The 16,296-nt window shown below is 44.6% G+C and overlaps 1 protein-coding gene across 3 annotated transcripts in view; it reads left to right on the forward strand.

The window, feature by feature from the left end:
- The first annotated feature begins 871 nt into the window (after positions 1 to 871).
- The window catches only part of LOC122553060 (interleukin-8-like), a 60,886-nt gene continuing 45,461 nt past the window's right edge, over positions 872 to 16,296 (forward strand). For 2 of the 3 annotated variants that reach the window (XM_087988407.1, XM_087988371.1), the window contains exons 1-3: positions 872 to 1,098; positions 11,396 to 11,522; positions 13,817 to 13,890. In XM_087988407.1, coding sequence (XP_087844533.1) covers positions 1,041 to 1,098; positions 11,396 to 11,522; positions 13,817 to 13,890 — 259 coding nt within the window. In that variant the 5' untranslated portion in view covers positions 872 to 1,040. The remainder of the gene's footprint in view (positions 1,099 to 11,395; positions 11,523 to 13,816; positions 13,891 to 16,296) is intronic. The other variant, XM_087988337.1, reaches the window with a different exon arrangement.

Here is a 16,296-nt window from a genome sequence, read left to right on the forward strand (position 1 = left end):
ACTTTGGCTGTCTTCAAAGGCACTACACCACATTGAGAGAGCCATCTTGGGAATATTAGTTGTTGACTCGGCTGCTCTCAAAGGCAATACTGAATTCTGCACTTCAGGATTTGATTTCACATTTGTCCTGGGGAAATGTAAGTTTGTTTATTTTGACAAATTCATGATCTAAGAAGCAAATATTTTTTGAGTATATCTTCAAGTATTTTGGTTACTTTTTGAAGATTTTAAGTTTTTTCAAAAAGTTAACATTTGTTAATAAAGAGCTCCTGAGTTCTGTCTACAAATTGGATATTGGGTTTGGAGGTTAAAAGAAGTGAGGGGGTAAAGAGATGAGGGCAGGAGGTGAAGGGAAAAAGGCTGACGGAAGTGAAAATCAGGGAGTAGGGTAAGGAAGACTTCACATACAGAATTGAGCTGATGTTGTATTGACTAGGGGTAGAGCTTTCAAAATGGCCCCTTCAACATTAGCAGGTTTGTGGTTATGAGGGAGTCACAACATGGAGAAAATTGTCATTTTTATCAGCAAAAAATAAAAAGCCTATTTGGTGCGTGTGCAGATAGAAAATATTTAAAAATGGGAGAGCAGGATAGAGAGAAGGCAATTGTTACCCGAGGCATTATAAATAGAAATAGAGAACAAAAGCAGAGCCAATTATGTACATTAATAAATCATTGTTTATAAAAATTGTAGAGAGGGAATAAAATCAGGTCAAAAATGGAATAGGCTACTGGTTCCCTGGTAAAGTGTTCGCTACTACCCAAGATGTAAAACCATGAAAAGGACATTACGTAAACATGTTGTTTGCTTGTCTATTTTAACTGCAGATCATCTTCCCTGCCTTTCATTTTCAGTTGCCCAGCTAAGTGTGGGTTGCTAAGGGGACATGCTATCTACGATTGCAGGAGCAACATCGGTTGTCAGTCTGATTATGTAAGTGCTCTTGAGCTATTTATCTTCAGACAAGTGGAGGTGCAGATCACGAGTTTGAGTCAGACCACAGTGCTAATTGCACACACAATTCAGAAGAAGCAAGAAAATGAACAGAGAAACTACCGTGATAATTCTGCTCCTGCTTCTTTGTGCAGTTGCTCAAGGTATATGTAAATTGCTATATTCCTTATCAGGATTAAGAAGGATCATTTTCTGCATGAATAATGGAAGTTCACTGTAAACCTTATTATCTGATATCAGGCTTGATTCAAGGGTGTGAATGTTATTGAAATAAATATAGAATTAGACGTTTACCCCGGTCATCACAGAGAACACAAGTCATTTAGGTTGGCTGCAGTTTTGACTCCATATTATATGTGATCATTTTTCCAGGATTCCTAACCCAAAAGTACCCTGATGGACTTAGCTTCCTATTAGATAGGGAACATACAGCTGCTACTGAAAGTGTGGAGCAGGGGCCCATTCTCTGACCTCAAGGCTCCCTAATCCCTGACACCCAAGAGATCTTTGTTTTGTAGGAGGGTTGGGGTGCAGTCTGAGGGAGGGTGTGTTGTGCTCCTCTGTTCCAGAAATGTGAACCCTTCCTTCCTGTGACGCAAGACGAAGTCCAGTTATTGACACATTTGAAAGCTTGTATCTCCAACATTTACAGATATCAGCCTCAACTCACACTCTCACTTTTGAGTCAGAAGGTCTTGGATTCAAGCTCCACTCCCGACATTCATATCCGTAGCTAAACAAAGTCTAATGGAATACTAAAGAGATGTCATCCTCCCAATGAATCCAAAGTTGGAGCATCCTCCTGTTATCTTGGTCAATATTGAATAAAAACATTTTAAGAAACAGATAATCTAGTGATTTGTAAATAATTAATTGTAAATTGTAGGTCTTGGTGAGAGTAGGATGGCTTTTCCAACTTGCTATATTGCAAAAGTGACTGAATTTCATTCGCGGTAATAGCACAAAATGTTCAGAAAGCATATTGTATTTACATTAAAGTTTGTTCTTTTCTTTATTTATCATTTAGGATTATTAAAAATGTGGGTGGGTAGATTTACAGTACATTTAGTGTCAGTGAGGTTAAGTATAATATACTTGCATGATCTCTGGATCTGCGTGGGAGAATTTTATTCATGTTCTACCTGTATGGTCCATATGGCTTTTCTTATTGAAATCAATGAAAAAAGGCATGTGGTTCAAATAGGCAGCCACCTACAGTGCTCCTACTCAAGGAAATGCTGTAAATCTATTCATGCAAATTATTTTCTCCTCAGTTGACTACAATTCAGATAGGCAAAAGTGAGGACTGCAGATGCTGGAAACCAGAGTTTAGATCAGAGTGGTGCTGAAAAAGCACAGCAGATGAGGCACCATCCGAGAAGCAGGAAAATCGATGTTTCGGGCAAAAGTCCTTCAATGTTTTTGCCCAAAACATTGATTTTCTTGCTACTCAGATGCTGCCTGATCTGCTGTGCTTTTCCAGCACCACTCTGATCTAAACACTACAATTCAGATAACCAATATCTACCAATGATAACAATATTTCCACAGAAACCAAAATTTCAGGATTAGTTTGATATTTTTCCAATGTGGAATCCAAATCTAAAATAAGAAAAATGGGAGGAAGTTCTAAATTTGCTGTTGGGACAGTAAAGCACATGGAACAGATTGCCTACCTCTTTAGAATTGGTCTTATCATAATTTAATCTCTTATCAGAGTTGAAATAACTCCATTAAGGCCAATATTCCATCACCAAGTCACCCTTTATTTATACATGATTCGGAGATGCCGGTGTTGGACTGGGGTGTACAAAGTTAAAAATCACACAACACCAGGTTATAGTCCAACAGGTTTAATTGGAAGCACACTAGCTTTCGGAGCGACGCTCCTTCATCAGGTGATTGCCTGATGAAGGAGCGTCGCTCCGAAAGCTAATGTGCTTCCAATTAAACCTGTTGGACTATAACCTGGTGTTGTGTGATTTTTAACTTTATTTATACATGCATAGTACATGACACGGACCAAGCTTGCACAGGACTGACTCCAAGTGTGAGCAGAGCCACTGACATTCCTGTTCTTAGCTATCAGTCACGACTCCCTGATTGGACCAGGTTGACAGCCCCAGTCAGGGAACTACATTCACGGTGTCAAGACATCCACATCTGCCATCTCGTCCTCAGAGATTTCTTCAATGTTAGGGAGAGGGGGAGAACACACAGGTTCTGACAACCTTGCATGGCATTTGGAGGGGCCGGATATGTTTCGCTCTTGCCGTCTTTGCGAGGTTGTAGCTTTCATGTGGTGCACGTACTCGTTCAGGACCGCCTCACCTACACGAACTTTGTACGTCATAGGATCTGATCTTGCATTGACCTTACCTCTTAGCCATGTAGGGCTATTCCTGTGGATTTGATACCAAATTTTGTCCCCTGAAGGAATATGCCTCTCTAATTTAGAGGAGTCTGGTGTCTGGTATTGGCATTCCTACTGCTGTTTCACCTTTGCTGCCATCCCTACCCCCCTGACCCCAGGTCCGGGAAGATCAGATTTAACCTGGTGCAGAGTCTTCTGCCCATTAGCAATTCTGCTGAAGGCATCTCGCTAGTTGGGGGGGAGGGTGGATGGCGGTGGTGGGGGTGGTGGGCCTCCTATAATCAACAGGAACTGAAACAGATTGGCATTGAGTGAAACTTTAAGCCTTCCTCCTAAGTTTAGATTGCTCTTTCCACCAGAGCATTGCATGATGGATGATGTGGAGCTGTCCTTACATGTCGCATGCCATTCGACTTTAGGAAATACTCAAAATCGCTGCTGGTAAACGACGACTCCTTATCTGGCCCAACACCTCCAGGAGTCTGTGTATTTCAAAACATGCTGACAACTTTTCAATCATTGTCCCCCGCATTTGACAAATAAACTCTATGCACATCCAACCATTTTGAATGGGCATCCACAATGACTAAAAACTTAGAGCCCATGAAAGGAACAGTGTAGCTGATGTGTAACCAAGTCCTGGATTTACCCAGCCATTCCCACAAATTTGGGGAAGCCACTGGTGGCACGTTTTGTCCATTAGTATTGGGTGTCCATTTAACCAGACATTTATTTTGATTGGTTCTGATTTAGTTGGTGCTAAGCAATTTGACTGTTCTCAAATCAGCTGTAGGTCAACTTTCCAAGATGTGCACCTTCCTGGATACCAGCCTATGAGTTGTCTTAGCTGAAAATGTGTTGCTGGAAAATCGCAGCAGGTCAGGCAGCATCCAAGGAACAGGAGAATCGACGTTTCAGGCATAAGCCCTTCTTCAGGAATGAGGAAAGTGTGTCCAGCAGGCTAAGATAAAAGGTAGGGAGGAGGGACTTGGGGGAGGGGCGTTGGAATTGCGATAGGTGGAGGGAGGTCAAGGTGAGGGTGATAGGCCAGAGTGGGGTGGGGGCGGAGAGGTCAAGAAGAAGATTGCAGGTTAGGAAGGCGGTGCTAAGTTCGAGGGATTTGACTGAGACAAGGTGGGGGGAGACAAGGTGCCTCGTGCTCCCATGAGGAAGTTGAACAGTTCATCCACTTTACCAACACCTTCCACCCCGACCTCAAATTCACCTGGACCGTCTCAGACTCCTCCCTCCCCTTCCTAGACCTTTCCATTTCTATCTCGGGTGACCGAATCGACACGGACATTTACTATAAACCGACCGACTCCCACAGCTACCTAGACTACACCTCCTCCCACCCTGCCCCCTGTAAAAACTCCACCCCATATTCCCAATTCCTTCGTCTCCACCGCATCTGCTCCCAGGAGGACCAGTTCCAAAACTGTACAACCCAGATGGCCTCCTTCTTCAAGGACCGCAATTTCCCGCCAGACGTAGTCGACGATGCCCTCCACCGCATCTCTTCCACTTCCCGCTCCTCCGCCCTTGAGCCCCACCCCTCCAGCCGCCACCAGGACAGAGCCCCACTGGTCCTCACCTACCACCCCACCAACATCCATGTACAACATATCATCCGCCGTCATTTCCGCCACCTCCAAACGGACCCCACCACCAGGGATATATTTCCCTCCCCTCCCCTATCAGCATTCCGAAAAGACCACTCCCTCCGTGACTCCCTCGTCAGGTCCACACCCCCCACCAACCCAACCTCAACTCCCGGCACCTTCCCCTGCAACCGCAAGAAATGCAAAACTTGCACCGACATCTCCCCCCTTACTTCCCTCCAAGGCCCCAAGGGATCCTTCCATATCCGCCACAAATTCACCTGCACCTCCACACACATCATCTATTGCATCCGCTGCACCCGATGTGGCCTCCTCTATATTGGGGAGACAGGCCACCTACTTGCGGAATGTTTCAGAGAACACCTCTGGGATACCCGGACCAACCAACCCAACCACCCCGTAGCCCAACACTTTAACTCCCCCTCCCACTCCACCAAGGACATGCAGGTCCTTGGACTCCTCTATCGCCAGACCATGGCAACACGACAGTTGGAGGAAGAGCGCCTCATCTTCTGCCTGGGAACCCTCCAACCACAAGGGATGAGCTCAGATTTCCAATTTCCTCATTTCCCCTCCCCCCACCTTGTCTCAGTCAAATCCCTCGAACTCAGCACCGCCTTCCTAACCTGCAATCTTCTTCTTGACCTCTCCGCCCCCGCCCACTCCGGCCTATCACCCTCACCTTGACCTCCCTCCACCTATCGCAATTCCAACGCCCCTCCCCCAAGTCCCTCCTCCCTACCTTTTATCTTAGCCTGCTGGACACACTTTCCTCATTCCTGAAGAAGGGCTTATGCCTGAAACGTCGATTCTCCTGTTCCTTGGATGCTGCCTGACCTGCTGCGCTTTTCCAGCAACATATTTTCAGCTCTGATCTCCAGCATCTGCAGTCCTCACTTTCTCCTATGAGTTGTCTTATTCAATTCAGGTCTGGGGGCATTCTTTTACTGTCTCGAACCCACATACTGGCAGCAATTAGAATGGCCTGCCAGCCCGGATCCTCAAGAAAATGTTAACCATTTATCCAAGGCTTGGTTTTGTTTTGACATTTTTCAGTGGGCTGACCTAGGGTCTCTCGGTTCAGGATTTGTCCCAAGTTTGGCTATGCAATTGCCTTCACTCAAATCGTGTTCTCCAAGTTCAGTCATTCTGGCAAGGGTATTCACTTCCACCAGCATACCCTAGCTGTCCCATTTGCCATATTTTCTAATGTCAAAGCCAGTTGTAGTGCCTGTTTGAAGTCCACATGGGCTTCAATGAATAGACACCTTTACATGGTTACGTCATTAATCCCACACACCAGTCTCTTAGCATCTCACTTAGGGTTAAACCAAAACCACATGTCTCTGCCAGTCATCTTCACCTCATTCAAAATCCCAGTACGGATCCCCCTGGTTCTCAAATTGTGGAGTAAAGCTGATAGCATCTCAGAACGTATATGTACAGGATGTATATGTATTTGGAGAGGCAAGGACTGATTCGGGATACTCAACATGGCTTTGTGCGTGGGAAATCATGTCTCACAAACTTGATTGAGTTTTTTGATGAAGTAACAAAGAAGATTGATGAGGGCAGAGCAGTATATTTGATCTATATGGACTTCAGTCAGGCGTTTGACAAAGTCTGATTAGTAAGGTTAGATATAATGGAATATAGGAGGAACTAGCCATTTGGATACAGGTAGAAGACTCAAGGCTGAAAGGTAGAAGACAGAGGGTGGAGGTGGAGGGTTGTTTTTCAGACTGGAGACCTGTGACCAGTGGAGTGCCACAAGGATCGGTGCTGGGCCCTCTACTATTTGTCATTTACATAAATGATTTGGATGCGAGCATAAGAGGTACAGTTAGTAAGTTTGCAGATGACACCAAAATTGGAGGTGTTGTGGACAGTGAAGAGGGTTACCTCAGATTACAACAGGATGTGGACCAGATGGGCCAATGGGCTGAGAAGTGGCAGATGGAGTTTAATTCAGATAAATGTGAGGTGCTGCATTTTAGGAAAGTAAATCTTAGCAGAACTTATAACTTAATGGTAAGGTCCTAGGGAGTGTTGCTGAACAAAGAGACCTTGGAATGCAGGTTCATAGCTCCTTGAAAGTGGAGTCGCAGTAGATAGGATAGTGAAGAAGGCGTTTGGTATGCTTTCCGTTATTGGTCAGAGTATTGAGTACAGGAGTTGGGAGGTCATGTTGCGGCTGTACAGGACATTGGTTAGGCCACTGTTGGAATATTGTGTGCAATTCAGGTCTCCTTCCTTTTGGAAAGATGTTGTGAAACTTGAAAGGGTTCAGAAAAGATTTACAAGGATGTTGCCAGGGTTGGAGAATCTGAGCTATAGGGAGAGGCTGAACAGGCTGGGGCTGTTTTCCCTGGAGCATCGGAGGCTGAGTGGTGACCTTATAGAGGTTTACAAAATTATGAGGGGCATGGATAGGATAAATAGACAAAGTCTTTTCACTGAGGTCAGGGAGTCCAGAACTAGAGGGCATAGGTTTAGGGTGAGAGGGGAAAGATATAAAAGAGACCTAAGGGGCAACTTTTTCACACAGAGGGTGGTACATATATGGATTGAGCTGCCAGAGGATGTGGTGGAGGCTGATACAATTGCAACATTTAAGAGGCATTTGGATGGGTATATGAATAGGAAGGGTTTGGAGGGATATGGGCCGTAGGTGGGACTAGATTGGGTTGGGATATCTGGTTGGCATAGATGAGTTGGACCGAAGGGCCTGTTTCCATGCTGTACATCTCTATGACTATGACTCTATGACTTGATTAAATGGAGTATCTGGAACATCGTGGGCAGTCACTCACTATTAAGAGGAAGAGGGTACTTTTGAGTCTCAGAAAGGAAAAGGTGGTTATTGCTTTGTTACAGGAGACACACTTGGATGATAGGGAGAATTTGAAACTACAGCAGAATCGCTTTGATCGCATTTATTTTTCATCTTTTCATACCAGAAGTAGGGGAGTGGCTATATTGGTTCGGAGGAATCTCCCATTTAAGTTACTAGAGTGTGTTAAAGACACACACAGGAGATTTGTAATTCTCAAAGCCCTGATAAATGGGAAAGAATATGTTGTTTTAAATTTTTATTGCCCTCTGGCCTATCTCCTCAAATTTCTGGTTGATGCATTCTTGGAACTGATCAGTCCTGGCACATCATTAAAGGGGGGGCTTTTAATTGTCTCATGGATCCCACAGTAGACAGAATGCCTATTGCCCTGATACCCTCTGTACAAACTAAACAATTAGTGGATCTGTGTGCGGAGTTAGGGTTGTGGGACGTCTGGAAGCATTTCCACACTACATGCAGGGACTTTACATTTCTTTCCAATCCACACAGCTGTCACACCAGGATTGATTTTCTTTCTGACCCCCGTGGCAACCCTGGACTTAGTGGTATCTTGTACGAGTGGTAATATTACCATCTCCGATCACGCTCCAGTGTACCTGTTGGTTAAGATTAAGGACGCTGTAGTGGGTTTGAGGCACTGGCGAATGGATCCCTTTATCTTTAAGGATAAGATGTTTGTGGAGTAATTCTCTCGGGAATTGCAGGCATTCCTAGAGATTAACTCAGGCTCGGTTAGTAGCAGTCCGTCCTTTGGGAAACTGCCAAAGCCTATGTCAGGGGGTTAGTTATTTCCTACTCTGCCAGTAGGAAGTGGCAAAAGGGTGAGCAGCAATGTCTCCTCGAAGCACGGTTGAAGGCAGCCAAGAAGGCTTACTTTGACAGGCCCTCGTTGGTCAAGCTACAGAGGATTATGGCGCTGCAATCTGCATTGAATTCCATGCTCACGCAGACAGCAAAGAAGGAACTTACTTTCACAAAGCAAATGTATGAGCATGGTGACAGGCCAGCTAAATACTTCACATATCTCGCCAGGAAAAGGAATGCTCCTCAAGCAATTACAGCAATTAGGGAAGGGTTTGGGAATCTTCCAGGGGATCCAAATAGATTAATGTGGCATTCCAGAGATATTACACTAAGTTATATCAATCTGAGGGTTGTGAGGAGGGGCAGGCCAAGGTGGAGTCTTTTCTTAAGGATCTGGAGTTCCTGGGCGTGACCCCCAAACAAGAGTCTTTTCTCAATGCTCCCTTCTCAGAGCAAGAGGTGCAGGAGGCTGTGAAACAGCTTCAGAATGGAAAGGCATCCAGTCCTGACGGACTTCCCAGTTTATAAGAAATTTATGATCATATTGTCAGGCCTGATGCTTAACATGTTCAGTGACTCATATGGTCATGGTCATCTCCTGCCATCTCTGAGAGAGGCCACTATTTTGCTTATTCTTAAGAAAGGGAAGGTCCCGGAGGCCTGTGCTTCATGCAGGCCCATTTCACTCTTAAATGTGGACTTCAAAATCCTCTCTAAGACTCTTGTGTTACCTTCTATGGTTAAAGAGGACCAGACAGGCTTCATAAAGGGCCACAGATCCTCCAATAATATTAGAAGGCTGCTTAATGTAATTCAAGTGGGGCCAAACATACATAAGATTTCATTGTACGTGGACAATATCCTCATTTATTTGTCAAATCCAGCAATTTTGGTGCCTCACCTGACACAATGCATCAGCTCGTTTGGCACCTTTTCAGGGTACAAGATTAATTTTGCAAACTCAGAGGCTATGCCTATGGATGGTCTTACAAAGGTGCTAGGTCTTGAGGACAAATTTCAATTCCCTTTTAAGTGGTCACGTGGGGGGGGGGGTGTTTATGTATTTGAGCATATTCATCACTCCAGTTCTTGATTGGTTGTTCAAAGCTAATTTTGTTCAATTTTTCAACAAAATCAAAAAAGACCTTCAAAGATGGGAGGCACTTCCAGTTTCATGGTTATGTCGAATGGCGCTTATTAAGATGAATATTCTCCCTGTTTGTTGTACTCTATACGGATACTCGCCCTGATTTTCAATAAGCAAATGTTCAGGAGACTGAATGGCTGTTTCAGCTCTTTTATTTGGCATCATAAACAGCCCCTTATTAACCCAATAGTTATCAATACTGTTAAAGCATGGAGGGCAATTCAGCAGAGGGAAGGCAATATTGGCAAAACATCTTCTCTTACACCTGTAGTGGGTATGCCGGGTTTTCAACCGGGGATGATAGATTCAGGAGTCAAACACTGAGCAGCGAGGAGTATGTCTTGCATGGGCAATTTATTTGAGGGAGACACAATAATGTTCTTTGATCAGTTAGAATGGAAATATGAACTATCTAACAGGGACCTCTTCCATTTTTTTCAAGTTAGGTATTTTATTCAAAAAAAGACCACACTTTTGACTGATCCCGACAAATCTGACATAGAGAGGAGGGTGGTCAGTGCTAAGCGTCCACTTTCTGTCAGCACTCAGAGGTCCCAGCCTCAGATGAGTTTGATCAACTCTGCAGGGTGTAGGAGAGAGAACTAGGTGTTGAGGACTCCTCAGAGGCTTGGGAAGATATTTGGGAAAATGCAAGGAATATATCAGTTTGTAATAGGACCCATGCTTTACAGTTGAAGATTCTCCACAGGGTCCACTTGGCTCTGGATCGTTTTCAAAATTTAAAGCAGGAGTATCAACATGTCCCAAGTGCAAGGTCTGTAGGGGCACTCTTACCCATTGTCTCTGGTCCTATGGTAGGCTTCAAACATGCTGGAGCACTGTGGTGGATGCAATGGAGAGGATTTTGAGTGTAAGGGTGGAGGTGGACCCGATCTCTCTACTTCTTGGCCTTCTCAGTGTATTCCCATAAGAAAAAACTTTTCAACATCCTCACTTTCTGCGCAAGAAAAAATATCTTGTTAGGTTGGGTATCCGAAAAACCCCCGGGCCTCGTTTGGCAGAAGATTGTTATGGAGCTTATACTCTTGGATTTTCTTACAAGTACGGTACACCACAAAACTGAGAATTTCTATAAGACATGGTGGCCCTTTTTGGAATACCTGGACACAGATTTATCTGCCACACTAATAAAGGTTTGTATATAGCCATAATGATTGCGCTTTACGAGTCCAGTATCCACGGAAGGGGCACTGCAAACGTATGAATAAGTGAAAACTAATGCTCTCGATATTTGAGAGTGAGTGTTTTGTTTGGCTGAGCTGAGTTATTATTATTTATTAGTTTGTTGTTGGTTATTATTTATTTATGTTGTTAGTTGGAGTTCTTTTTCAAATACTTTGCTATACATTTGTACTTGAAGGAGGTTTGGGTTTTTTACTTATTTTTGGTGCTCTTTCTTTGTACTGTTTTCAATTGTATTGTTTTATATTTATTGTAAAATTACAAAATCTATTTTTCAATAAAAATATATTTTTATTTTAAAAAAAGAGAATATCTCTGCTGAGTCCCTAAGGTAGGTATGTTTGGTAGATCATGGTCCAAATGTGGATGAATAACCTATTCTTCAGGGCTGAGACTTCTCCCTTTAAACTCATGGATTCTTTTTAATATACAGGATTCATTTTAAGGAGAGCAGGCCGTTGTCATTGCCCAAGAGCGACAACAGCCTCCATTCCTTTGTGGTATATCAAGGACATCAAATTTATCACCAGGCACCCTCGCTGCTTCAAAGAACAAGTGATGTAAGTAATCATTCCAATCAGTATATTGGGATAAAACTCTAGCATTACACACCCAGCTGAAACCAGGGAGGACCCTGCCATCTGCAGTTTTAACTATCTTTGCAAATAGGCAACTAGGTTAGCCACCCATCAGTGGCAGGTCCTTCTTTCTGGGATCCAGCTACAATTTTCACTGAGGCCTAAACAGGGAAGATTCAACTGTTTTTCAGCCTAAACAATCTGGAATGGAAGTGAACCAGTTCCAGATGAGGCTGAGAACGGTAACTTTCACTTCCTTTCCTTTATGAAGCCAGGAGGAGCATGTGTGGGCTTGGGCTTTTATTTTGAGTGTCTCCAGAGAGTGTTAAACTGGAGGCACTCAAAAAAAAACCCCAGACTTTCTCTGAATCAGCCCCCATCCAGCCATCTACATTGTGCTAGCAGGAGAAAGTGAAGACTGCAGATGCTATACATCAGAGTTGAGAGTGTGGTGCTGGAAAAGCACAACCCATCAGACAGTGTCCGAGGATCAGGAGAATCAACATTTCGAGTATAAGCTTTTCATCAGAATGAGGAGGTGGCTGAAGGAGGCTGAGAGATAAATAGGAGGAGGATGGGCCTGTGGGAATGATAGCTGGGAATGCGATAGGTAGATGAAGGTGGTGGGGTGATAGGTCAGAGTGGAGGGTGGAGCGGATAGGTGGGAAGAATGATGGACAGGTAGGACAGTTCAAAGGGCAGTGCCAAATTGGAGGTTGAATCTGGGATAATGTGGTGGTGGGGGGGGTGGGGGGGGAATGAGGAAACTGATGAAATTGACATTGATCCTGTGTGGTTGGAGGGTCACAAAGCAGATGATGCAGCGTTCTTCCTCCAGGCGTCGAATAGCTAGAATTTGGCAGTGCAGGAGGCCCAGGATTTGCATGTCCTTGCCGGAGTGGGTCTGTTGCTCTCGATGTGGTCTCCTCTACATTGGAGAGACAGGACGCCAACTAGCAGAACATTTCAGAGAAATCTCTGGGACACACGCACTAAAGAATCCCACCGCCCTTTGGCCAAACACTTTAACCCCCCCCCTCCCACTCTGCCAAGGACGTGCAAGTCCTGGGCCTCCTCCATGGGCAAACTCTAGCCACCCAAAGCCTGGAAGAAGAATGCCTCATCTTCTGCCTTGTAATATTAAAATAGTGACCTCCAACCCACACAAGATCAATGTCGATTTCACCAGTTTCCTCATCTCCCCTCCCCCCACCTTATTCCAGATCCAACCCTCCAACTCGGCACCAGCCTCTTGAACTGTCCTTCCTGTCCATCTTCCTTCCCACCTATCCGCTCCACCCTCCACTCTGACCTATCACCTTCACCCCCACCTCCATCTACCTATCACAGTCCCAGTTACCTTCCCCCCAGCTCCACCCCCCTCCCATTTATCTCTCAGCACCCTTGAGCCACCCCCTCATTCCTGATGAAGAGCCTATACTCGAAACGTCAACTATCCTGTTCCTCGGATGCTGTCTGACTGGCTGAGCTTTTCAGCACCATACTCTTCAACATTGTGCTAGCAATTGTCTTCAGTCCTCAGGATATTCAATGATTTCTTATCATCCGCCATGCATTTTGATCATGAAGTGGAAAAGGTGGCAGATTGGTCAGCTCCTAGAGTCAGAATAGCTTGAATCTGGCAGTGCCATTTCACCAGGCATTATGCTGGAGTTAAAATTGTAGCCTTTGTAACATCCAACTCCAGAGCTGCCTACTTTAAGGGAAAGAAAAAGTCAGGCAGACTATAATGTTCTCCCCAATTGTTGGAGCAGATTGCAGGCGCATGTGCTAACCATTCACAGTCTGAGCTGCCAAACTAACTGTAGTCCATGATGAGAGAATTAAACCGACTAACACACAGATATTACTGATTCTTATTTGAAAGCAGAAAGCAATGTAACCCGGCTTGATGCTTTTCTTCTTTCATTTCAATTTTTTACTGGCCATAAGACTGAGGAATGTAGAATTTTCAATGAAAAGGAAATCCAAGACTCACATTTTGATTCAGTTGTCTAAATAAATCATCCATGGCTGCCTGCCTGAAATTATCTTCTCATATTTTGTTAACAGCAGTAACATTCACTCTCTACCCCTCCATGTATATTAATGTCATTAGTTAATCTGCTGTTAGCTAACAACATTTTGCAGTGAACTTAAAGCGTACTGTATCACTGTTTTAATATTATAACCATTTTGCTTTTTAGTGTAGCACTTCAAATGTATTCTAATTGTTGCTACTCACCATTATATGTACAATTTCTGCTCTGTTCCAGTGCTGTTTTAACAACTGGACATGAAGTCTGCCTAAACCCTCATGCAAAGTGGTTGAAAAACGTCAAAAGAGAAGGTAGATCTATAATGTTATTTCTTAATACGATATGGATTGGACTGTTGACGTGCAAAAATATTTCAACAATGTCCATATTAATTTCACTTGGTCTGGAACAGAAGGCCATGCAGTACCTGCTATGCCTGTAGGGGGCAGAGGTGATCTGTATTCTCAATTGAACACGATGTCACATGCCTGGCTATTAACAAAGACTTTTGCATAGACAAGGGAAGGTTGGTGTTTTGGATGAGAAATCTGGAAATCCATGATTCCCTGGATGTGGTGGTGTTTGAATTACGCCACAACAGCTATCCTTTGTCAAGGCTGGTGCCTGGAAGTCAACAAGATGGACAGAGTTGGTTTGGATCCGGGTAGGGTCAATATGAGGAAGGTTACATGAGTGCATTACATTCCTGATATAGTGGAGATTGGGGAAGGGCAGTGGATTAATTCCCAACCTCGCTGGTGAAGGTCATTTGATCCTTAATGAGTCTGATCCCTGATTCCAGCAATCTTTTGAATGGAAGTGCTGAAGGTACTAAAGGAATTCTGGTTACACCTGACCCACAAGAGGTGCTGTAAAAATGTTTACCTTCCTCTCAAAACTGCCCTCACCTCACCTCAGCTGCCAGGTATCCCGAGGCCTAGACAACCAGGCTGATCATGTTAAACAAAAATGGATTAAATCTGAACCTAATTAAAGAATCCCGATAGTGTGGCCAGAAGCTGTTTGGACCATCGAGTTTGCACTGACCCTCTGAAAAGCATTCTGCTCAAACCCAACCTCTGACTCCACATTTTACAGTGGGTAATCCATCCAAACATCCCTGGACACTGCAGGCAATCCAGATCTTTGGACTGTGGGAGGAAACCAGAGCACTGGGAGGAAACCCATGCAGATATGGGGAGAATATGCAATCAACACACAGGCAGTCACCCAAGGCTGGGATTGAATCCAGGGCCCTGGTGCTGTGAGGCAGCAGCACTAACCACTGAGCTGCCAATTAAAATCTTTAAATTATTGGCCTGGCTCCTGGAAATGGGTGGGCTTCATGCCCATCCCTGAAAATCCTGCAGTAGACATGGTGGATACAGAATTCAGATTGCTAAAAATATTCACTTTTTCACAATGACAAAACATGCCCAAGAAATCTTAGGACACAGAAAGAAGTCCAATCAGCTCATCCTGCTTGTGGCAGCTCAAGAAAGAGATTTCCAATTACTCCTCGTTCTCCTCGTTCATCATTGGCCTAATATGTTCTGCCCTCTGCCCTGCTTTGGGAAGAAAGTCCCACCTCTGGGAGTTGCTGACCAACCCCCGGGCAAGTGTTGATGGAGTGAGCAGAAATGTGAGAGTACCCACAGCGTGCCTGGTCTTGAGAGGCACCTGTGAATGGAGACTTGTACCCCTAATACTCCTGCCCCTTCCCCCACCCCCCCCTAAAAAGGCACTGGGGAAACAGGGACACTTTGCAGGCTTCCTTTGAGCCTCTGAACTCTACCTCCCAGTGCAAACATTAAGTTTGGAGAGGAACAGCCCTTAAGCGGTTATTTCTTGACCATTTAAAGGCCTCAATTGGAGCAAGGAAGGACAGGCTGGCTGAGGCTTCACCTGCTCTACTGCAAAATGATGGCCCCAGTGGTTAGCACTGCTGCCTCACAACACCAGGGACCCAGGTTCGATTCCAGTCTCGGGCGACTGTCTGGGTGGGGTTTGCACATTCTCCCCGTGTCTGCGTGAGTTTCCTCCGTGTGCTCCTGTTTCCTCCCATAATCCAAAGATGTGTTGATTAGGTGAATTGGCCATACTAAATTGCCCATAGTGTTCAGGGATGTGTAGGTTAAGTGCATTAGTCAGGGGTAAATGAAGAGTAATAGGGTAGCGGAATGGCTCTGTGTGGGTGACTCCTTGGAGGGTTGGTGTGGACTTGTTGGGCCGAAGGGCTGTTTCCACACTGTAGGGATTCTACGAGAGCAGGGCAGGAGTGAGTCCAGTGGGAAGGACATCTGAAGAATTTTACTGCCCCCTCCCTGCTCATTTTCCTGGGTTATGTGAAAGCTGAAAATGTGTTGCTGGTAAAGCACGGCAGGTCAGGCAGCATCCAAGGCACAGGAGAATTGACGTTTCGGACATAAGCCCTTCATCATGAAGGGCTTATGCCCGAAACATTGATTCTCCTCTTCCTTTGGATGCTGTCTGACCTGCTGTGCTTTACCAGCAATACATTTTCAGCTCTGATCTCCAGCATCTGCAGACCTCACTTTCTCCCTGGGTTATGTGAAACTCTGCCTATCAGTAAATGACAAATTTATGTTGTGTCTTGTGTGAAAGTTTGCTTTCAAAAACAATAATAATTTAGCTGTTTGTAACTTCAATGATCAATTAGTGTAGCTGAAGTTGTTCTTTCACTCTCCCCAAAATGA

This window comes from Chiloscyllium plagiosum, unplaced genomic scaffold (genome assembly GCF_037043375.1).
Source record: "Chiloscyllium plagiosum isolate Xiang-an unplaced genomic scaffold, Cpla_swu_hap1 HiC_scaffold_1, whole genome shotgun sequence".
Classification (NCBI taxonomy): Eukaryota; Metazoa; Chordata; class Chondrichthyes; order Orectolobiformes; family Hemiscylliidae; genus Chiloscyllium; species Chiloscyllium plagiosum.